The 25128-nt window shown below is 37.4% G+C and overlaps 1 protein-coding gene across 3 annotated transcripts in view; it reads left to right on the forward strand.

Annotated features, from left to right (window-relative positions):
- Tnrc6a (trinucleotide repeat containing adaptor 6A) overlaps positions 1 to 25128 on the forward strand; it is an 87025-nt gene that overhangs the window by 18511 nt on the left and 43386 nt on the right. For all 3 annotated transcript variants that reach the window (XM_077802798.1, XM_077802801.1, XM_077802800.1), the window contains 2 exons: positions 2918 to 3005; positions 10835 to 10856. In XM_077802798.1, coding sequence (XP_077658924.1) covers positions 2918 to 3005; positions 10835 to 10856 — 110 coding nt within the window. The remainder of the gene's footprint in view (positions 1 to 2917; positions 3006 to 10834; positions 10857 to 25128) is intronic.

Consider the following 25128-nt stretch of genomic DNA (forward strand, 5'->3'; position numbering starts at 1 on the left):
AATAAGAATATCAAGTTCTAATCAAAAGGGAGTCTTAATTTTTATAAAGCAATAAGGCAGGTTTAGGGCACCTAACAGGTTTAAGGTTTCTTGCCCCTGACCTTTAAGGGGTAGACGACTGCTGGCAGGAAAGTTGTCTTTGCAGAGCGTAAGTCAGATAGGACGGATCCCTTTAGGCCTATCCTGCCAGTTCTTACTGCTGGGATTACAGGTGTACATCACCATGCCCAGCCCTTTATTCCTTTTGATCGATAGTGTAAGTGTTATAATTAAATGTCTTAACCTCTACTAGCATTTAAATTCTGGAAGCAGATGTGTTTGAGCACAACTGGTGCATTGATATATGTATTTTTCCACTTGATTTCCTCAGGTAGGAGATGGGGGGAAAGCATGGTTAATTGGCTCTGGGAACAGTGTTGAAGAACTGGATTCTGTTTCCTAGGCTTAAAATATCAGCTGCTATTGTATCTGCCTGAGAGGAAATGTGGCACGCCTTTTAAGTACCAAGAAGAATGTTTGTGGCCAGGAAAACAGTTGCTAATCTCCTCAAAAAGTCTGTAAAATAAGGTTTGAGAAAGGAGAAAACATTCCAGGTAGAGAACATCCCACAGAGTCAAAGTACTGTGGCGTAAAGTTCAGAAAAGGACCTGTCTGTAATTCACAGAACAGGAAGATTAAATGCTGAATGACGTCTTGACACAGAGGGCTAGACAGTCTTTTGGACCCCACTGAGAATCAGTGAGGCCCTTTGCGTGCTTACTAGGAACTTTGTACTAAGTAGTAGTCCTTACCTAATCTTTATTTTTAAAACCATGAAATGGACATTTATGGTTATTTATCCCCAGTTTTGATAGGAGGAAGCTGAGGCTGAAGAAGGTTAAGTACTTAGAGGTAATAGTCAGCTTTGGCTCTTGAGTTCTTCGTTGGACCTAGTTGCCTTCACTGCTTTACTCTGCCCCAGTCACAGGTAGAGGCTGCCCCGGGATTGGGGCATGAATGAGTTTGTGCGCTCTTACTGTCTCCCTCTCCCAGATCCCAGGAGTGAGTCACAGTACATTGGCGTGAGTCTGTGTTACTATCCATTAGCCACTTGACAGATCCACTCATAACAAAATGACAAGGAATTTAGCAAGTTTTCCTGCTCTTCTTTCAACTTTTAGCTGCTGTTAGCAGCCACATGGCCAACTTCACTAAATGTCATCTGTGGTGCATAATGCTACTCATCTCCTCTCTCACTATTTATATTTCCTCTTAGTTTCTTCCTTCAGAGAAGCCAACTTAATTTTGTTTGTGGTCGTTGCATGGCACCTGTGGCACCTCTTGCCTTTCTTGCGTACTTGCCTCTTTCTGATTTTATCTTCTGTTACACCCCCCACTACCTTGTGCGTCCCAGCCTTGATGATGACTTTCATACCTCCAGGTGCCTAGTTCACATCCCGAACCTTTCTCATTGTCTGCCTGATACTTGTAGTGTTCCTTCTGGAAAGCTTCCTTAGAATGGAGTTAAGTGGTATGTATGTATGGGGGCAGAGCGGGGGGATATGGTTTTCTTCAAGTGTCTGGGGATTTTTGATTGTTGGTATTATGAATGGACTTCTTAGGTTCAAGAATTCAGGACAATTAATGTAGGTATCTGAAGTGAATTTCCTCTGCCTTTACATGGATTTCTTTTTTGTTGTTGTTTGTTTAATTTTTGAGACAGGGTCTCACTAAATTGCCGAGGCTGGCCTTGAAATTGGGATCCTCCTGTCTCAGCCTCCCACAGAGATTTCTTTACCCAGTGGATTCCTACCTTGAATGAGAGGGTTCATGCCAAGCGAGCGCTGTGTGTGTGAAGAGTGCCGATTGGCAGGCTTCGGTTTCGGTGTTGTGGAGCAGGTAGCAGTACCCTCCAATAAGAGGGCTTTGTTTTGAGACAACCAAACCCATTGCAGGAGCCCACCAGCCTCCGGTGGAATGTGTTCTTCAGAGGGTTTCGTTGGCTGGATTTAAAAATGTTGCTCCCTGTAGCCGTGGAGGCACGGGGTCAGCAGTGGGGAGCGGGGCATAGCCATGGCCTTTCTATTTCCTATGTGATCTTTTTGCCCCATCCCTCTTCTGATCTTGGAGCCTGTCTAGAGCTCCACCAAAAAGGGGGCAGGTTCATCTAAGACTGCTCGTGGGTTTGTCCTCGGATGTGGTTTTCTTTGCTCTTGTCAGTCACCAGTTCTGAATAGGGTGATGACTTTTCCCCCTGAATCTCAGTGAGGTAAAGGAGGACACTAACACATTTGCCCAGTCTGTCATTTTGAAATCCTGAATGGAAGATTCTGTTCACAACTTTGAAGGTTTGAATTCAGAAATTTAAACAAACATATAAAGAGTCCATATTGATTATTTTCCAAGAATTGATAGAATAGTTTAAAATGTTTGTAGATTACAAAATTATTGTAATGCTGAAATACGTGTCACCTGTTTGTGAATTATATATACTCTAAAGTATTTATAAATATGTTTAGAGCAAGGAAAGCCAAAGCTATTCCCAGATACGTCGGCAGGAGAGGTCCCAGGTATCTCCGCTAACTATTGATTGATGACGGGGGCCAGTAGCAAGGTAACTTACCTGATGTTGTTTACAATCTAGAATTGGAGGAAATTGCTTATTTCCCAATGGAAAATTTGCTAATTTTAGATTGTGTTCCATGATGTAACGTTATGATAAAAACTCTTGATTATGGAAAAAAGGCTCTGTTATTAATTAAAGAAATGTGAATTGTACCTTATAGTTAGATTTAGGTGTTTTATTTCAGTGGGTGATAAAAGAAAAAGAAAAATTTGCCATGCCTTTATTTCTAATAAGTGAAAATGAACCTGTATGCAACGTTATTTTTATTTCTTAATATATTTTGGGAAAGTTAATTGCAACTGTGTGGTTCAGGGATTTAGTGCAAGAAGAAGAACAGTTGATGGAAGAAAAGAAAAAGAAAAAAGACGACAAGAAAAAGAAGGAAGCTGCTCAAAAGAAGGTAGTGTGTACACACTTCATGTTAAGCAGTTTATAGACGAAAAAGAAATCAATCTGATCTTTAAAAAGCATTTGATTTAATGTTTTAACTTCAATGAGATTAATCTTAATATTTAATGTCTTTGAATATGCATAGAAAGTAGCTTGCTGAGTATGCAATTTAACGCATAGTTATTTCATTTTGCCAATAGGTTTTTAAAGGTAAGTATATTACATAGGTCTTTATATTTAGCTGTTTCTAGATATTTTTTAGTACATAGTTTTATAAGTGGGCAGAGCATAGAGTTTTGTACCCATTTAGAGAGAATTCAAAACTTCACTTTCCCACCTAGCACATGGATGGTGTGGCCTTAAATTTTATTTAACCTCTCTGGGCCTTAGTTTCCGTATGTTTTATAAAATGAGGTTTGAATTTAATGAGATCATGGTGTATACACATAGTAAGAAATAAAGTAATACAAGAATACAGTACTTAAGGAAACAGACATAATAGGGAATGAAGTGTTGGTTTTTCTTTTGTATTTGGTACTTCAGCAGATTTCTAAAATTTGCAGTTTATATTAAGATACTTTAAAATTAGCCTAAAACATTATTTACTGCAAAAGAACTGTAGCCAGTAAAATCTAAGAAAATTATAACCAAAACAATAAAAGTTCAGGCAGAAATAAAAGACTATGTCTTTAATTATAAAATTATTTACAAGTTATTAATACTAATGGCTGATGATAGTTGATTAAATTCACGTATCTATCATATCGAGGTTCCAAATACTTTAGAAGATCCAGTGAAATTACTGTTCCATTTCTCTATTTTAATGAAAAATGATTTCTTTAATTTGTAATATAAATCTTTTCCATGCTGGGAACTGAGTAGATACTGTAGCAACATACTCATTTCCACATTATTTAATAAAGGAAAAGCACAGGGTACAAGACTGTGGTAGGCGAGGTGTTTATTTATGGGAAACTGTTGATTCACAGAGAGGTGGGTGTCTGACACCCTGAAACGGGGCAAAGGGGTGGGAAAGTTTCGTAGAATAGAAATTAGTCTAGTGAATAAGGAGTGGAATAGTAAGGGCCCCAAGCAGAGTAGACCAGAAGGGTCTGTAGCTGTGTGTCACAGTGAAACAGACTGGATTTGGGGGTCCTTCTAAAATGGAGAGCAACTTCCTCATGCTGAGCGTAAAGCTCCAGGGCGGCGCCCCAACCCCCCTACTGCCTACCACAGGCCTGTTGAGAGTGGAGACTGCTCCTTCCGCTTGGGTGGCATCTTTCCTTTCAACCCAGGAACCTGGTATAGTTCTTCTGAAATGACTCCCTCCCTTAGTAGATAAATCTGTTGCTGCAGTCATCAGAATTTTTGCCTGATAAGACAATGTCAGTCAGGGTAGCAAACATGTAGAACAGTTGTCTTAAAGTAGCAGGCACTTTTAGATATATAGACTACGTTGTGATCTTTTCCCAAAACAAAACCAATATTAATTGTTGGGGGAGTTTTTCCATTCTCTAAAATGCATGGTACAGACTGGTACACCCAAAGCAAATGGTGGCTTAGTCAAGCCCTAGATGGCTCACTCAGGCCATAGCTGGTGCCTAGACAGAGCTTGTTATCTCACACTGCCCAATACCACAAAACTCAAGTCCAAAACCTCAAACAACAGAGATAAAATCCTCAGTGTGCATCTGCATAGATAACCAACATGGCCCGTCCTGACCAGTGAAGGATTTTATGCAGTCAAGGCTTCAGTAGGAAGGATAGGGATAAGTTCTCTAGGATTTATTTATTTCCTGCAGCTGCTTGGAATTTTTTCCCTGAAATTTCAACTGCATGTTTGACTAGTGACAAGCATTTGAATCCTGAGCCTTATCTTCCTGAGAGATCACCACCAACTTGAGATATGTTGCTTCAGGGCAAGATGTTTGCTCCTGGTTGGAACTTGCCAAAACTGTTGGGGGTGAGACCAGGGAGAGTCACTAATACTGACATAGGAAGAGGGTAGGGTATACTGCTTATTGCGCTAGAAATATTCAGAGTCAAATTGATAGGAAAACAGGCTCTATTCAAAGCCTGCTTTGAAGAAAGATAGAAGGAACTTTTCATTTCAAAAATTCTATCTTTGGAAGCTCTGAGGGGAACAAAGATTTTAAAGAGAAGTGGCAAAGTGAAACAGAAGATAGGAAATAGATCTATGCTGGTTTAGTTAGCCTGTGCTGGACAGGCCTGGGGAGAGTAAGTCTCCATCCTCAGCTTGCTTGATGCCCTGCAGGCCATGGGTTACAGCCCTTCAGCCTTTAGGCCCAGCATGAGAAAGTTGCTCCTAATTTTAGAGGGTCCCCCAAATTCAGTCTGTTTCAAGAGGCTTGTTTATATAGGACAGTCTCTTCACAGTTATATCAGTCTTTGCTTAGAACTTATGAAAAAGTTGTGTCCTCTGTAAGCCTAAGGTTGGGGGAAGGCTAATCAGATTCTTGTTCCATGTTTGAAGGTCATTTACCCGTGGGAACTTCTTAGATAATTAAGGGTTGATGGAGGATGCTTGAGTGTGTTTCATATAAAGTCAGTAGTTTGGCCAGCACATCCAAGCGTCTTAGTAGGCCTGGTTGGTTGTAGCACCTAACAATTTCAAGATTCAGCTAGTAAATCACAATGTATGTGAAAGAGCTAGAGAAGAGGTCTAAGGCATATCCAAGTGTGTTTGTGTGGAATTTACCCAATTCATTGAAATTCCGAGAAAGGGAAAGGACACTGGAATGATTTATTAAAATATTATATTTTTGTGAATATAATGTTAAGTTGTAACATACATAAATAGTGGCTCTAATTGTTAAAATTCATCTTTATATACTTTCATAATCAAATTTATAAATCCTCAACTCAGTAAAAGTAGACCCTATGTGTGCCCAGCATACATTTTTCTGTAGCACATGAATGGTGATTAGTGTGCCATTTGACTTCTCATGAAATCTGAAGTGACAACTTTTCAACCCTTTTTCTAGTTCAACCCTGCCTTACTTTATGCCTCCAGTCTCTGAGCCCTACAGTGTCCTCTAGAACCATCATCAGAGGCTTCAGAAACAGGAAGTCTGTTTCTTTTTGTGTGTCTTCAGTATCAGTAGTATTCCTGTGAATCCTATAGACACATGGTGGTATCTACCCCACAACATAAAGGAAAGTTTAGTACCTAAAATCAATAAATGTTAAGTTCATAGCCTGAGGTGTACTGTAAATATGACTATTCTCCAAATTTTAGAAAACCAGCTTACAACGAATTGGAATACAACTTGTTGATGACGTAAGGACACTGGTATTTCCATAGACTACTACCAAATAGCTCTTTTAAAAAATGAGAAAAGAAACTCCCAAATTGGCACACTTATAGCCCATGTGAACGATTGTGAGTCACAAGAGTTTTAAGACAGCTAGTAGCAGCCAGCAGGTGTATGGAGACAGTTGTCAGACTGAGCCAGGTGGGCAGATCCATTTACATAAGTGTTGGAACACAAACTCATTACAGTATAAACAGTCTGCCTGTTTTGTTTTTTGGTATTATATATATCATATATACACATAGGCATACTTTCCTTTCTGAAAAAGACTTCAGATGTTATCTGTCTAGTCTCACTTTCAATATAAGGAACCTAAAAATTAAGTGGCTGACCTTGATTTCATAATGGTGACAGAACCAGGAATAGAATGGAAGTCCTCTGATCCCTCCAGCTGGGGCTTTTTTTCAAAACCCAGTGCCATGGCTGTATTCTTCTGATGCAGAATATTATCCTGAACTTTAAAATTGGGAAATAATATATTACAATAATTTTTATAACATTATAAAATAGGCCCTTATGCCATGAATAGAGAAAATACGTAGATTTGACTATTCCTAATAGCCACTATTGGTCTTTTAAAGAAGTTTAAATTCATACCGTGGGTTATTTTCTATTTTAAATGAAAACCAGGTAACACAACTTCTTTGATAAACAATTAGACACCTACAAGACTCACTACAGTATTTTTACCATGAGAATTTTTCTTTTTTTGTTTATTCTTTAAGTATAAATTTGATTATTTGTTTTTTCTCTAAAGAGATATTATTAACAATTGGATGATTTTTATTGTATTTCAGTCCTAATCTCTTAATTACTATGAAGATCAATGGTTGTATGACTTTGTTTTGTAATTTTTTTATATTTGAAAAACCTTTTCCTAAAAAAAAGTTATCCCTCACATCTAAGAATTAGGGCTATTTTCTTATTTTCTGATTCTTAGACTTAGACAATAATCGGCTAGAACATGGGAATGCAGTTTTCATACTTTAGGGGCCAGGGGTACAAGAACAGTCGCAGCAGGTTACCGTGCCTCTCCCTCCAAGTTCTGTCTTTAGAGAAAAATTCTTGGAGGGACCTTAAGGGAACTGTAATGTGGAAAAAGGAGGTTGAAAATAAGGTAATTACAAAGGGATAATTTAGTATAACCTTTACTTGAAGCTCGTAATTGTAGTTCCTGGAAAGCACACAATGGTTGAGGGCTGGGGGAAGCAACAGTGCAAATTGGAATCTTTTAGTGTCAGAATGTTTCACCATTCATGGGTTTTTTTGTTGTTACTGTGTTAAGATCTAAAGGGATTTTTATAGGCTTTATTGACTAATGTGGACCTAAAGTCAGGTTTAAATGAGACTTAGGTTTTAGAAAACCTCATTCCCCTTTTGGGAGGGGGGTCAATTAAGCAGTCTAATAAGTACCTTTTCTTGGTAACCTTGGTGATGACATGACCAGGCTAGAGCTGTGCACTCACTTGGGGCAGTTAAATGCTCTCTTACAGTCCTGCCCTGATTCCACATTACTCTTTTTTTCTCCCTCATTTTTAAAAACTCATTTTATTCGTTAGACCTGCGTCCTTGACTGGGTGCTGTCTGCTGAATCCCAGGGAAGCTTGCTCATCAGTCGTCATCCCATGCAGTATATGTGAATTGAACTAGATGAAGTCTTTATTCTCACACTGCTGAGACTTTGTAAAGGGTTAGAAGAATGGGAAGACAAGAGCGGGGGACTGGTAATGACTGTAGGGTCAGTTTATCCCAAATGCAGGAGGAAAGACTGAGCCTAAGAAGGGGCAGGTAGGGCTGATGACAGAAGGAGCAGCTTCTAGCAGATGTTTTCTGTAGGCCAGGCGCTGTCTGAGTCGCATGCCTTCAGCCTCAAGGCAACTCTTGAGGTGGGCCGTTTTGCCCTTGTGTGTATGAGGAAAACAAGTTTTAGAGAAGTTAACTTTAAGTTAAGGTCACATAGTATAAGCAGTAGAGCCAGGTTTCAAAGCCAGGCAATCTGGCTTCAGACATAGGCTCTTAACGACTGAAGTATGTTTAGGATTGGGGAGTTGGGAAAGCAGTGCAGAGCTGTCGGAGCACCCAGCCACTTGTCTGATGCTGCCTTTAATGAATCGGGGCAGTTGTGATAATTGATTATGGAATCAGCTCAGATTTTCTTAAGAAAAAAACATTAAAAATGGAAATCACAGTTGCTTATAGGTTTGCCAGAACCTTTTAACTTTCTTGTGCAGGAAGATCTACAATGATGCCTCCCATTTAAATAATATGTAGTGTTTTGTTTTCCAAAAAAGACCTTTCATACTTTATTGTTTAACCCTCACAGTAGCCCTGAAAGGTATTGTGACAGGACAATTATTTTTTCCATTGGAGGGACTAGGAAACTGAGACCCAGAGGTTTAAATGACAAGGTCATTTTAAAACAAAATGAAGATATTTTAACATTTTCTGGAACCCCAAAGAACCAAAATACTACCAAAGAGATATTTTATATTCTTTTAAAAATATTAAATTTTAGGGGGCTGGGGACATAGCTCAGTTGGTAGAGTGCTTGCCTTACATGCACAAGGCCCTGGGTTCGATCCTAGCACTGCAAAAAAAAAAAAAAAAAAAAAACTAAATATTCGAAATCTGGTAAGCATTTTGCATGTCTCAATTTAGACTAGCCACATTTCAGTGGTCAATAGCCACATGTGACTGGTGGTTAGTTTTGAACAGTGCAGAAAATTTCTATGAAAATCACTGAGCCCATTTGGGAAAATTCTCATTTTAATAGATCATCCCACAAAAATTTACTTCATAGAAGTAGAGCTCTTATTAGTTCTCTTTCCCCTAAACAGGTGCTGTTGGTTTCTATTACTTATATTCCTTGTTTATATTAAGCCACTGTCCGAGGGACATCTCTTCAGTGCCATTCTCCATAGATGAGAGGCTATTACATGAGGCTGACCATTGTTCTGGTGGCAACATTGAAGAGTTTTTCCAAAGGAGTTGCTGGCACATGACCTTTATGTTGTGAGACTTAGAGGAGCATCACTGTATGTCTTGGATTTTAACAATGTGGTCATGGTTTTTATGTCCTGCAATTTAGTTTCCTTTGGAAGAGACCAGTTTAGGTTTTTTTGTTTGTTTTTTAAGTTTTTGACATGCAATACAATTTTTATACTAATTCTTTAGCTTCAGAAAATTATGTATCATATTATTTGACATGATACTTCTAATACTTAAAAGTGTTCTTACTAAATTCTAAGAATATTTGTTTTTTCCTATTGTCAGGTTTTAAAAAATGACTTTTCCCAGAAATAAATCAACTGTTGTCAAGCTAGTTGACTGATCTTTTGAAATTGTCCTCTCATCAGTTTTTTTCCTTTTAATTTTTATTCATAGAGCAAAAGATGGGCCTCCATTATTTTATGAATCTGTGATGTTTTAAAACTTTATGAAGCATTTCAGTGTCTAGGGTCAGCCCCCAGGGAAAGATTAATATTTAGTGTGGCTTCAATATTAGAATAATTATTACAGTTTTTACCATATATATCTATAATTATATTAATTAAAGTGGAATTTTTGGTAATTTAATAATTTAATATGACTAAGCAAAATGAATTGCCATGCCCCATGACTAGCTTGTCTTCATTTAGAAATCATTCCTGGCTATCGAGTTACCAGTTACTCAGTCTTTCCTCATCTGCCTGCCTGTTCTTGTGTCTCCTATACAATTGGTCTTATGAAAAGGTTGATTTTTCGCCTGGGACCCTCTGTCTACAGTTCTGGAGGCCCTTGGAAGTTTGGGCTAGGCACCCCAAGGCAACCTGCTCTCCCTCCTTCGTCCTGGTGTAGGAGCAGGGTTAGAAAGTAGTGAAGCAGAGTTCATGTCAGTTCAGCTTCTGATCACAGTAATTTTAGTGAATTGTCAGATGTATCAGAAGTGACATTAGTTTTTGAAGATTTTCCCACTCACAAATAACTTAAAAGTTGACTGTGTTTAACTGTAATTGTAACTTACCCTGCAGGAATTAAATTTATTACTAGTTTGGCCAAAGTGATTATATGCAGCTTTTCTTAAAACTTAATTTGCCTTTTATCATTTGTAACAAATTTTGAAGCCATTTAAACATGCAGAGGTCTATTAAATCCATTATGTGAGAAGGTGAAAATTACATAAAAAAACATTTTTAAACTAAATGATGAGAAAAGTGCAGCTCCCATTTTAAAAATTAAATATGGTAATACAATGTTGTCTATGCTTTATGTGTAAAGAAATGTTACATTTTTTTTCCTTTTTTTTTAATGAACATAGTATCAGGGACAATGGGGCACATCTATGGGAAAAGCATGCTTGCTTTGCATATCTTTTCCCGTGCAATTCATCTAAGTGACAAATTCCCTTTTTAAATAAAAGTGTATATGTTTTATATAACAGTAATATATGAGCATTTTATCATAACAATCCATTTCTTTCAGTTTCATATTTACATTGTTTTTTGTTTGTTTGTTTTTATTTTAGGCCACTGAACAAAAAATCAAAGGTACGTTTAAAGCTATTTTTTTATTCTCCCCCCCGACCCCCACTAAAGCAAGATTGTTGATATGCATTTTTATTCACCTCCAGGATGGGAGAGAAGAGTGAAAAAAACAGGGGTGGGAACAGACTTCTTCAGTGACTTTACTGTGGAGTCATCCTTTGGATTTTTATGCTTTATCGTGGTGTATATTACCACTTTTAGAATGTACTCCCATTTAAGCTGTCTCTTAGATGAACACTGCTTTCGAACATACCCCCTTGTTCTGGGTCTTTGGCCACATGTAGTTTTCCTTAAGTCTTCCATCTAAAGGTCTTTGGGATGGAGCTACCTCTAGGATCCCTCTCCAGCCCTTGGGGTTCTGCCTGCTTTATTCCTTGTTCTCTGTTATAATGTTGCCCCCTACTCCTTCTAGAAGACACAATAGTGACATTCATCTCTACATTAACACAATAATATTGCTAACCTTATGGTCGTTGAACCAGGTCCAGCAGCACCCAGTACACCCTAAGCAGAAGACATGAGGGTGAGAAGGAAACAGGAGCCTAATTCCTCAGACCCTGAATCAGGAGTCCTCCACCCTCCCAGAAGCTGACTGCTTGGTGATGAAAGGTGTAAGGCTCACAGAGACTGAACTTGTTAGACCTCAGTGTTATCAATTGTCATCTTTAGCTGTACCAGAAATGTGGTCTCTGCATTTCATTAGTATATTCATTCACAGTATTGCCTGTCTTTATTTGAGGTCAACATTAGTTAAGGTAACATTTATTGGGTGCAATTGTATAAGAGTGAATAAAAACAAATGTAGCTTATACTTTACTGGAGAAAGGGTACAGTGTACAGTCATAGTTAAGCGTATAATATGATTTGGCTAATCAAGTTATCCAGAAGCACAGAGTAGTGATAATTAACCTAACACAAGGGTTAAAGCAGATCTCCTTGAGATTAGGAATCTCATAATATGAACTGGCTAGTCACAATAAAATGACAAAGGGATCAGCATCATTCAAACCACTGAGAAAAAAATACTATGATGTTATATGCAGTGGTAGTACTCCTGAGAATTAACTACCTAGCAGGTAGTCAGGAGAGTTGAGGGTGAAGAGGCAGATAGGGGTCAGGTCGAAGAAGGCCTCGGACACCGTTTATATTGTGTTAGCTTTTTGTCAGTGTAATAAAATACCAACTTAACGGAGGAAAGAGTTACCTTGCCTTATGGTTTCAGAGATTTCAGACCATGGTTAGCTGCTCTGATGCACTGTTGGGCAGGACATCATGATGGAAGGGTGTGACAGAGGAAGGATGCTCAACTCTGGCAACCAAGAAACATAGTTGGGTCGGGGAGAGGGAGGAGACGTGCAAGGCTGAGGGGATCAGGGACAAGATAGACTTCAAATTTGTACTTCCAGTGGCCTACTTCCTAATTGGGCCCCATCTCCAAATAGCCTGTTCAGCTGTCAGTAGGTAAGGATTTAAAAGAGAGAGCTAGAGAAGAAATGCATTCTGGGCAGAAGAGGGAGGTGGAAAAGACCATGCAGTTTGAGTCTCTAACATAGAGGTATCCAGGGCAGTGACAGTACGTAGGCCTGGAGGTGGCAGGGATCCATGGGCTTGATGCTACTCAAGGAGCAGAGAACCAGCTGAGGAGTTTCATCGAGAGTGTCGTGATCATAAGCTGTTCTTTAGGAATGTCTTTGTCAGTAGTTCCCAGTGTCACCAATAGAAATAAGAACAGATAGGGAAGACTAGGAATAGAGAGGGCAGTGTGGGCTTGAACTGGGATCTTGGCAGTGGGAGTAAAAGGAGGATGAGAGATGTGTGAAGTGTAACTGACAGAATTGGCAGCTGTTGCAAAAAGGAGAGGTATTACAGCTGAGACTGCGACTTTGAATCCAGATGTTTAAGGGAGGAACGTTGCCAAATTAATTTTCCTAAAATTCCACTTTCCTCAGCCCATCTGCCCATTTTGGAATATTAATTTGTCCTTAGTTTTTCCTGCTTCAAGACCAAACCGCCCTGCTTGGCTTTTAAGGGCTTCTTTTGATCTGAACTCCTGTGGTCTAAACCTGTTTCTCTACCACTCCTTTGTACTTTTCAGAGTATTTTTAATCTCCTTGATGTTTATTCTTGTTTTCTTTTTGATTCAGTTTCTCAAGCAAGGATGTCTTCATCATGCCTTTTAGGTTTTCTGAACCTCTAAGTTCATTTCCTAATGGGTCACTCCACCTACCGTTGATCTTTCCCTCTCCAGTTTCTTAGGGTCTTATGACACATCTTAAATTTGGGCACTTGACTGTATCCTATCTTAGACTGTTGGCTGACCCATGTGTATCTGTTTCTCCAGCATAATTTTTGAGTAGCTACTGTTTATATCTTTCCAAATATAAAGCATCCTTTTACATCCTTACATAAAATCTGAACAATATTCAGGTCTTCTTGTTTTTAGATTTTCCACAACTCTGAGAATGTTGGGCTGAGTATATGAAAGTCACTTGCAAATTCATCATGTTGTTTTGCTCCTTTCATAATTAGTCACTTTTTTTTTTAATTCATAAAAATGTGTTGTTTTATTTTTGTGCTGTGTTTGTGTCTATGTGATGTCTATGGGTTTTGGCCCACACAGTGCTGCTGTTTTTGATATAAATACACATAGAGAAATGAATACTACAGTCAAGCAAGATAACAGATTTATCATCCCACATAGTTGTCTTTATATATTTTGGGTGTTAAGAGAACCTGAAATTATGTTTTAGCAAATTTCCAGCGTATATTGTAAGATTGTTAGCACTGGTCCCTGTTCTGTACGATAGCTGCACACTTGTTTATCCAAGGAACCGCAGCTTCGTGCCCTCGGCTTGCATCTCCCCGTGCCCCCCGTCCTGCCCATGGTCACACCTGTTCTGCCCTCTATTCTAAATGTCCTTCAGGTTCATCCCTGTTGTTGCAAGTAGCAAGATCTTTTTTTTTAATGGTGAAAAAGATTCCACTGTATGAGTACGCCACAGTTTCTCTTAATTGTCAACAGACCCCAGGTTGCTCCCTACTGTGGCTCCTGGGAGAAATGCTGTGATGAGCTGGGAGCACAGGTGCTTCCATAAGGTGCCGGTTCACTTCACTTTCTTTGGTGGATGTCCAGAAGAGGGACTGCTAGGTCAGAGGGTGGTTCTATTTTTTATTTTTATTTATTTATTCAAGGGTGGTACTTGGGATTTAACCCAGGAACACTTTACCACTGAACTGTATCCTAAACTCTTTATTTTTTAAGACAGGGTCACAGTTGCTGTGACTGGCCTTGAACTTGTGATCCTGCCGTCTGTGCCTCCTAAATTGCTGGGATTACTAGTGTGTACCACTGCACCTGGCTGTTTTTTAATTTTTTGAGAGCCAGTTAGATCTTAAGTTTCTTAGTGACAAAGCCTGGTCACCTCAGACTCTGAGATGCTCCTCCCTGCAGAGCACCCATAACTTGATGTTACACAGGTGGGAGGGTCTCCTGTTATAACTGGGGTTTAGTTCAGTGTTTTTGTCTACTGTCTGCATAGTAGAAATCATGTTGTTTGTGTTGTAGGCTGGTATTCAGTGATATTAGTTAGACTAGGGTTTGATCCCTAATATGCCGTGATAGTACTTTGACTTTATGAGATAATTTAAAGACAAACTTGTATTGCTTATTTTTTTTTAAAATGGAAGCAGAGGTTATGACTAGGGCTTTACTAATAACAGATGTTTTTCTTCCTGTAGAAGTTGTCTTTGAAAGTATGAAACAAATAATATTTATAGCCCTATACTAACATGATGGGGGAAATATCCTTCTACTTCCATAGGGAATAGTCAGTGAAATTATTATTTTTAGGTATATCAAAGTCACCATTTTCCTTTCCTCTTAATTAAGAAAAGACAATACATAGATTTATACATGTAAATCTAGGTTTGTGCACTGAATAAGGTTGTGGAAAATGCTGAGGATTCTTTTTAGCTTTAGACAAAAATCTTTGTTTCTAGCAAATGTAGATGGTTTTGGTTATAATACTACTAGATTTAAAATTGGTAGAAATGAAAAATTTCATACTTCAGCTGTCTGTGATAAGACTGAGCAAGACAAAGCAGCAGGAAGTAAAAAGGAGAAAGACAAAGTAGTTAAGTCGTTAACTGTTCATAATTTTCTCCTTAGGGTTAGGGACTAAGGGGAAAGAGCCCATGGTAATTAGAAATTTGTGGGAGTCTGAGGAATTGTGTCCTGGGCTGAGATGCTACATTGGCAATCATTAGGTCTTCCCTTGTTTCAAAGAAAACAATTCGGGAGCCTTCTGGTTCCAATTTTAGTAGAGAATCCAGGATGGATTAGCAAGAGTTAGAAGTAGCCTTTTCAGTTACAATCAATTTTACAAATCCTCTAGGCTAGGACAGAATACTAAGCCATGATTTGTTTATCTGTGTTTGGTTTGTATTTTTGTATTCTTTTAATTCTAATGAAAGTATGGTCTATCTCTCAAAACGAGAAAAAGCATGCCGCGTGAGTCTTTTCCCAGTGTAGTAACCATGAGAGAATGTATTTGATGAAACACAGCCTAGAGACAGCAGATTTGGCTGGAGACATAAGACACTGAATCAACCACTAAAGATAATCCTGGAATTTTAACACAAACAAGTTATAATTGTTAGAAGTCCAGGCTTCTGAGTTAGATAGACTTGAGTTTAATTGTTACCTTTTCAGTGCTTATTTCTGTGTCTTGGGCAAGTTCCTTAACTTTTAAATTCATTTTGTCTCTCTTAAAAGGAGATGATTCAGACCATCTAAATGTTTGGGGAATGAAATGACATCTAGAAAAAATAAATCATAGGCCTGGAGTGTGTAATAGATCTCATTTTTATGTATACTGATAGAAATTCTTGAATTGCTGCTTTCAGGCAGCAGCATTTGGGGTAAAATCTACAGCTATGGCTGGCCCAGTGGAAAATGAACAACACACAGACCTTGGTTGCATTCTGTCCCACTATCTTTTCCTTTAATAACTTATTGAGCATGCATTCATGTTTTAGTCTTAATAAATCAGTTTTAATGGCTGTGAAATAATTTCCCTGTTTTTAGGGAATTTGTTTTTACTCATACAGTTAAGATGAAACTTGATATATTCTAGAAGGAACATTTGTTTGGGGGTCAGATTGGTTTTAGATTTAGTTCTGATTGCCAGATGTTTGTGCCTGGGCAGGCATCTTCTGAGCCTTAGTTGCCTGTCTATAAAAGGTTAATGTTTTAAATGCATAGAATTATGGTGAGGATGAAGAGATAAGGGATCTAACGCCTGGCACTTAGCAGATTTAATCCCCCTGTGGAGCTGCCGGGTCCTTGCTGTCTCACAGCTCTCTGCGCAGCATGCTCTCAGTTTCTCCAGCCACTTCAGGGTTCCCTCCCACCCAAATAGGATTTGCTTTTTCCTCCCATTAAAGTAGAGGGCAGGGTGGGTTGTGGCTCAGTGGTAGAGTGCTTGTCCGGCATGTGTGAGGCACTGGGTTCAACCCTCAGCACCGCATATAAATGAACAAACAAAATAAAGTAGAGTGAACGTGGGAAGAGTGAACCACAGTGCAGCATCTCCGCCTTAGTACAAGGAATACATCTTAGCATGAGAACAGGGTGGAATATCTCTATGAATCTGGTAGAGAAAAACTGGTGTTTTATCTGGTGTTTGTTCACAATTCACATGAGCTCATCGTATAACCTCATTAATGTTTCATGTAGTGTTTTTGATGCAAGGATTTTCAGCATTATAGACTATCATATGTCTGAAATCGTTTCGAGGATGAGGTATCAGGTAGGATATCTGTATTTTGCCCAGTGCCAGGCCCTATATGGAATACATTCGCAGAAGTTGCAAATACATGTTCAAAAGGAAGAAAGGAGAATTGTGTAACTTATCCTAATAGCTTGGTCTCTAGTTCTAAGCTTCAGTGACTGTGTTGAATGCTTTCCTAAGTTAGGGCTGATATTCTTAAACAGTATAGAGCTCTTCCCTTTGGTTTAGGGAAAGTGAGGTGACAAATGTGAGGGAAGAGAATGGATTCCTTTCATTTGTTCCAAAAGACAAATTTTTTCCAAAAGTTTGCATTTTAATTTGGAATACACACACATTTGAAAATATAAAATATATATCTCTTCACAGAATAATTGTATTTTGTCAATCTTGCCAATTTTTTTAGGTGTAGATGGACACAACACAATGCCTTTATTTTTTTATGTGGTGCTGAGGATCGAACCCGGGTCCCGCCCGTGCTAGGCGAGTGCTCTACCACTGAGCCACAATCCCAGCCCAATCTTGCCAATTTTTAAATTTTTATTTTCTAAACTCATTTGATGTGAATAAAATCCCACCATTTATCCAGATGTAGAAAATACTTTTGACTCGGACGTTTATTTTCTGAAAGCGTTTTTAGACAGTGTTTCAAATTTTATTTTTATATAGAATATTTATAATTTTTTGTTTTAGTTATACATGACAGTAGAATGCATTTATGCATTGATATAGAATATTTTTTATAATTAAAAAAATAACCACTTGTTTCCCCTCCCTCCCTCCCTCCCTCCCTCCCTCCCTCCCTTCCTTCCTTCCTTCCTTCCTTCCTTCCTTCCTTCCTTCCTTCCTTCCTATTGAACCCAAAGGCATTTAACCACTGAGCCACATTCCCAGTGCTTTTTATTCTCGCTTAATCGCGTTGGGCCACAATAATTTGCTGAGGTTTTGTAGAACTCAAAACCCTCCTGCTTCACTCTCCTGAGCTGCTGGGATTATAGACATGCTCGCCCAGCATCATCCTGTATTTCTTAAATAATTCAGGTCTTCAGTGATTTAAGATAATTCCTTTATTATCTCTAACTTTGGGACTTTCCTTTGAATTAAAAAAATATTTCTGTTTGAGGCTTTTTTCAGTTGGGGGGGGGGATACCAAGGATTGAACTCAGGGGCACTCGACCACTGAGCCATATCCCCAGCCTAATTTTGCATTTTATTTAGAGACAGAGTCTCACTGAGTTGCTTAGTGTCTCCCTTTTTTGCTGAGGCTGGCTTTGAACTCTTGATCTGCTGTCTCAACCTCCCCAGCTGCTGGGATTACAGGCATATGCCACCTGTCCCAGCTCTGGGTTTTTTATGGTGTTCTGCTACTAACTTCTAGCTGAATTTTTCGGTGCTATCTTTTTTTTATTTACTTGTTCACTTTTTTATTTACTTTCTTTTGAGTCTCAAATGGAAGCCAGAGCTTTCTAGATGTTTCCTTCAAACTTTTCGACAGAAATAAGATTTCCTTGTGCCTGTATTTAAAAGTTCGTTATATTTCATATAAGTTTTTAAATCTTATTTTTCAAAGAGCCATTTAATTCAAACTACTTACTTACTAAGAATTAAGGGGAGTTAGTGGATTGGCAGGCATTTAGTGTTTTTCCAGATTTTCTGTTGGTGACTTAAAATTATAGCCATTTATTCTCAGTAAAAATTTTAGTATTGCATCTTAAGCTGTATCAGCTTAAAAACCAGATTGCCCTCTGTAGCCTTATGCATTCCAGAACTGACTAGAGTTAATATATGCCAAGGAATGTATATAAGTCACTCAGTATACTTACGAATGAGCAAGAAAGTGATTTTTATAGTAGTATGTTGTTTGCGTTTAAATAAATTTTATTTACAAACTGATCTTAATTGAATAAAACTGCTTTTTGCATTGTTCAACAAGCTGGTGCTTTTCCCTTCTGACCCTCCTTAAAATAGAAGGAGATGGAATTCAAGTTATTGGGCCTCAAATACTGGAGAAATAGAGCAGTACAATGACAGTGTGCTTTCCCTGCATTTCCTACTGAAAGCTGCAGAGTGGGAAAGAAACAGAAATTGGAAACACCTTTCTTTGGAATGTCTTACCATAGAGAATTTTCTAATCTACCTTGAAGTTCTCATCAGGTTTGTGTCTTTTGAAAATCTGTGCTCCAGTAAGATAGTGTTGCTGCTGTTCATCAGAAAGCTGCAAGAATCGTTCTCACCCAAACTTGTCTGCTCTTCCTCTGTCATTAGACAGCTTTTTAAATGTGCACATTATTGAAAGCTACCTTATTATGTTAGTGGAGCAGCTAGAATAATTGATTTGCAAGTTTAGGATTAAAGAACGAACAATCAATCACATTTAGAAATGTTAACAGAGAAGACAAAGATGTGATGATGTTGCCTGATACACGGTTAAACTTGAAATATGCTAATTTGTTGCATGTTAACTTTTCTTTCGTTCTACAAGGATTTTATTTTGAGGCTCTTAAAAGCATAAAACAATAAAGATTTTAAAGAATGTTTACAGATGGACATTTATAAAAATATAATTAGAATAATTGTACTTTAAGAATTTTTTAAGCATCAAGCCTGTGGCGTTTAGCCTAGTTATTTAACAAGTAGAAATTTTGTCCTTTAATTTAAAAAAATTTTTTTTTTTTTTTTTTTTTTTTTTTTTAGTTGTAGTTGGACTCAATACCTTTATTTTATTTATTTGTTTTTATGTGGTGCTGAGGAGCAAACCCAGGCTTCGCACATGCTAGGCAAGCGCTCTTCTGCTGAGCCACAACCACAGCCCTATAATTTTTGAACATCTAAATTTCTAATTATTAGTGAATGGTTTTAATATACTTTTTATTTGGTTGATAATGCCTAATTTCATTTGCTGAGAAGACAAAATTTTTTCTGAACATAATAAAAGAGAAATACTTAGGAAAATTCTAAATAGTTGATTTTAGGTGAGAGTAACATTTTCTTAAGAGCTTTCATGCCAGTTTGTCTTCAGAGACTAACCTGATTGATTTTATTTTCCAGACAGTGACCCAAATTGAGATTAGAAATAGTACTTCTATTAAATTTAAAGTTTGCCAAAAGAAGTATTTAAAGGCACTGTATGTTCTGTAGATATATAGATGTAAACATCTTCAGCTGGTAGTCTTTTAACTTTTTCAGTTCTTTCAATAATTGAAATTCAAATCTGCATGTTGTTTTTATTTTCTGAAGTCAACTTAAGGCTTTATTCTGTTAAAGTAATCATGTGTTAAAATGGTATTTTGTATATTACGCCCATTATTTCAGTCTGTAGTTTTGAAGATTTACAGTGTAGCCAATGTGAAAATGAAGGTTTTTTTGTGTGTGTGTGTTGTTGTTTTTTCTTTTAATGTTAGGAATTGAATTCACGTATGCTCTACCACTGAGGTACATCTCTAGCCCTTTTTATTATTAATTTTGAGACAGGGTCTCCCTAAGTTGCTGGTGCTGGCTTCCAACTTACCATCCTCCTACCTCAGGCTCCCTCTTGGGAGGTATGAGCCACTGTACCCAGCTTGAAAGCTATCATATAAACCTTAAATTGTTGAGAGATAGCAGAAATGTATAGCTTAAGGTATCATCAAAGCATGATTTCTTGGAGCTGAGTTGTAATCAAAGATAATTGATGATTCATATTTAAATTTTTTGTTTCTATTAAACTTGTAGATAATCAAGGTGAAGTTCATTTATTATTTTCTGAAATAAATTAGTTAAAATGACATTTTAAAGAGTTATTTCAAAGCTTAAAGAAGTAAATATTGGTTAAAAAGTGTTTTTACAGATTTAACACTTGGTATGTTTAGAATTGGATATTGTCCTATATATGTATTCTTGATTTTTCATTTTAATATAAGACAGTTGCAAAGTATTTTTTCAATTAATGGACTGTGTATATTAGAATAATTTGGGGTTTACAGACATTTTAACAAAATATTGGAAAACCTGTAAAGAAGTAAAATTTAGCAAAAGTTAATAATTTAATTGTAGAATAGAGTTGTTTTGTTGTTTCATACAGGTCCTGAAGTTGAAGAAACGTTGGTTAAATTCTTTGAGTAGTTTTTAAATTTCTGAGCCAACTCAGATTTTGCCCAGCTCCTTTAAACTGTGAAATAAGTGAGTTGTGACATAGCATGACAAAAAAAAAAAAAAAAAAACAGTAAGAATTTAACTTTTTACTGGTATGTGTGTTTTTTACTTGAATGAAATTCCTTTAAAATGTTTTTCTGTTGTGTTTAGACAATGGAATGTTAGGACTACTTCCTTCCATGTTGGCTGAGCTTGTCTGGTACTGCACATGCTGGCGATAGATTTTCTGTGGAGCAGAGATTTATTTACAGCTACTGACTCATTCAGCGGTCTGCTGACCAGTCGCTGTCACCATCCTCTTCCTCTTGGTCATTCTTGTGTCTTCTTTTCCACCTCTTGAAGGTTGGTGCTCCACAGGTTGCCTCCTCAGTACTGCTCTCCACTGCTCTCTGGATGCCTCGTCCTGCACATGCTGACAGTTCTGCATTGCAGAGTCTTGTGCACTTGCTGTGTTTGGTGGTACTAGGGATGCCAGTGGTGAAGTGGAGGAGAAATAAGGAACCAGCACTTTACAGTGCATATCTACTGCGGTGTAAGGGATTCCTAAAGGTGTTCCCCCACACCCTCCTCTTTCTGTGTATGTCTGCCTAACACCTCCCTGCACCCCTTAAAGTCATCCAGCCCAGTGCCTCTTAGAAGGATAAATCTTGGAGGACCTTTTCAGTGTCTTATAGTGTAAAACCTTCTATTCTTCTGTGAGCCTATTTTGGTAAATTACATTTTGTAGAGCAGGGACTAGAAAACTACAGCCACACCTGGTTTTGTATATGGAATTTGATTGGAACAAAGTCGCATTTATTTATTAATCTCTTGTTCACTGCTGCTTTTGTGCTAAGATGGCAGAATGGAGTAGTTGTGACAGAGACTGTGTGGTCCACAAAGCCTAAAATGTTTGTTTACTGTCTTATTTTTTGCATAAAGCTTAGCTGGATTTTCTGCTTTATTTGTATAAATTGTACACAGTATTTCTTGTCTTTCCATGATGTCTAGATTTGAAATTTTGCCTTCCTGTTTGATTCCTAGTACTATTTTATTTCTTAATTTGTTTGTTCCGATTGCTGGGGATTACTAAAATTTCATTTGACTTACTGGTAAAATGTTACCTTGGTATCCATGTGTTTTACTGTGCTCTGTACCAGTTTAAACATGTAAAGAAAGATACATGGGTCTTAAAACTACTCTAGTAAAAAGTAAATTTAGAAGTATATTATATTGACAGAAAAGATTTTCTGGTCCTGATGAGAACTTTCATAAATCTATTTTTCTATGCTAATTAATCAGTTTAGGTTTCCTGCCTCTTCAGGAAAATCATTGTCTGCTGTGTGGCTTTTCAGACTTACAGCAGATAATGAGTTGAACATAAGGAAATTTCTTAATTTCAGATTTTTTTTTTACCATTTTTATTTTAAAATGTTAACTATTTTCCGCATAACCATGCCTCGGGCTTATAGGTTCATCTTTAAAGCAACTGATTTCTGTTTTCATCTTCACTGATTCCTTCTTTCTTCTTCTTTACTTCACTTTCTACCTTCTTGAGTTAGATGCTTTATCTTTTTTTGTCTGTTGCAAATAATTAGGCTATGAATTTTTCTCTGGGCATTGATTTAGCTGTGTCTTAAAATGTATTTAGTGTTTTACCGTTATTTTTTTTAATAACCCCGTGGTTTTCATATTTATTTTATTTTCAACTCAGATTTATTTAAGGCAGTTTTATTTGCAAATTTTGTTATTTCTGATAACATTGTATTGCAATCCAGAAATTTTACCTATATTTTAATTCTCTTGCATTATATTGATGTTTTCTTTAGTACTGTACTGTGTGTGTGTGTGTGAGAGAGAGAGTGATTTTTTTTATGATTTTCATGTGTGCTTGTCAAAAAGATACTAACTGCTGTCTGTACATGGTTTTGCTGTTTTGTCTTTTTTTGTCTCCATTTGATTTACATATTTTGATACTTTGATAAGTTCTTAATTGCTCATTTTTTTACTTATTCCTTTTGTTAATATAAAATATATCTTTTATAATGCTTTTCTCCTTGGAATTTTCTCTTGTCTGATGTTAATTCTGTTTTCATTTAGCTTTTTTTTTTTTTTTTTTTTTTTTTTTTTTTAGCATTTCTTGGTGGTATATATTTCTCTGTGCTTCCCGCCCCACTTCCTGCATTATTTTAAGAGTACTTTTTGCAAAGTATTTGCTTTAAGTATGTTTCTCTTTTCTTAACCCCAGTAAAGAAGTTTTGTCTTTTACCAAATGACTTTAACTCCTTTATGTTTATTGTGACTTAGGTATTTTGAAGCTTATTCTTAACATCTTTTGTATTTTGAATTAACCACAATTTTGAATTTTTTAAATTCCATTTTCTTTGTCTATTGAATGAAAAGTTTCTAATGTTCATTTTTTCTCCTAATGATTTAGTTGCTTATTGTTATAATTAACTTAATTTTTTAACTACACAAAATATAATAGCTAGAATTATTCACTGTTTATATGTTACCCCTATCTTTATCTACTTTTAGCTTCTCCTTTATCCATAACTATTATATCCCATTTTATATCTGGGATTCTACTTCAGAATATGTAGTTAAAATTTAGGATCAGTAGTTACATTGTCTGAATTTCTTTGCTGGTTTTAGTGAGTTTTTCAGGACTCAGAAATGAGTCCCTTTCTCAGCCTGGTTTTTCCATATGGTACTTTACTGCTGAAAAGGGCAGCGTTTATTTGAGTTTGAGGTGGGGATGGGGTGGCTGAGTGACAGATGTAGGTATTGCTCCGAGTTCCTGGTCACTTTGGATTTCGTGTTCGGGTTCTTATACATGCCTTCACAGTGCTAGCAAATAGGCTGTCTTCTCATTCCTGGAATATTTAAAGATCGTTTTCTTGTTGCCTTCTTTCCTGAGTACCACATTTTGGGGGGGTATAAATTTATTGTCACAATGTTTTGTGCTTTTGTTTTAAAGAATGCTTCATTCTCTCAGTAATAAATGTCAAACAAGGCTGTGTTGCAGTAGCAGCTGACTGTACCACCTTCAACTGACATGTAACCGCCTGGAACCAGGCCAGATCCACTGCCAAGCATGTAAAGCCTGAGTCAGCTTTTATGTTTCCCATGATTTCATAATTGCATATACTTTGTCTTCCTTTCCTTTTGAGGCACTTTAGAATATTCTAATGCCTTATTCTTTTTTAAAAAATATTTATTTAGTATCTTCACGGAGTATCTTTTATTTATTTTCATGTGGTGCTGAGGATCTAACCCAGTGCCTCACACATACGAGTCAAGCACTTTACACTGCGCTAAAGCCCCAGCCCCTAGTGCCTTATTCTTATTAAATGTGTTTTTGATAACTAATATTTGCTTATTACCATGTGTGAGATACAAAGGAGAATATGCGTCATTGCATATTGCATATATTGGGAACATTAACTTGTCTGGGTGACAATTTCCATACACAATGTTATTAGAACCAGAAAGTGCTTGGAACATTATAAGAGGCTTGTCAGTGAGCACTGGGAAGAATAGAAAGGATCCCAAGCAATAGGGAGAATGTTAGTGATTTTCTACTGTTAAAAATCTGGACTTCAGTTTGCTTATATTCCTTGAAAAATGAAAGTCACATTGAAGCAAATAAGAGGCTAAGATTATATATTTAAAAATAGTAAACTGGTTGTGGTGGCTCAGACCCATAATCTCACCTACTTGGGAGCCTGAGGCAGGGGGATGATGGTTTAAGTGCTGTCTGGGTAACTTAGCAAGACCCCATCTCAAAAAATATGTTGGTAGACTGAATCCACCAGGTATTTTGAGAAGGAAGAGGATAGAAGGTCAGGTTGTTCACGATGAAGGTGAAGGCGTAGAGCTGAGGGTGGGCAAGAGCAAATTGGTGACCATGGTAAACAACACAGGTGACCAGGGCTGACATCACAGCAACGTGTACATTATGGCATTTGTAAATAACATAGGCCACAGTAGTAGTTGTCATTAACTGAGTGGTTACAGTATACTGGATGCTTGACCAAGATTATCCCTACTTTATAGAGAAGAGACAGAGGTTATCCTGGGAGTGAGAGTAGAGCTAGTTTCCAGGACTAGAACCTTAACCTTGGAACAGAGAGTCTTCTTCAAGTATGCTCACAGTAGCACGGAGTGTTTCACTCCACTTACCTGACTGGAGTCTAGAAGATAGGTGCAGATTTCACAGAAACATTTAACTGCTGCAAATGTATAAGTGTGTATTGTGCCAGTCCTTAAAGAATAACCAGTATTTGTACAGTCTTATGTTCTGTGCTTTGTAAGCATTAACCCTTTAGCCTTTGGAGAGCTGTGTAAGGCATAGCATCCTCCCCATTGCACAG

This window comes from Urocitellus parryii, chromosome 9 (genome assembly GCF_045843805.1).
Source record: "Urocitellus parryii isolate mUroPar1 chromosome 9, mUroPar1.hap1, whole genome shotgun sequence".
NCBI classification, from domain to species: domain Eukaryota; kingdom Metazoa; phylum Chordata; class Mammalia; order Rodentia; family Sciuridae; genus Urocitellus; species Urocitellus parryii.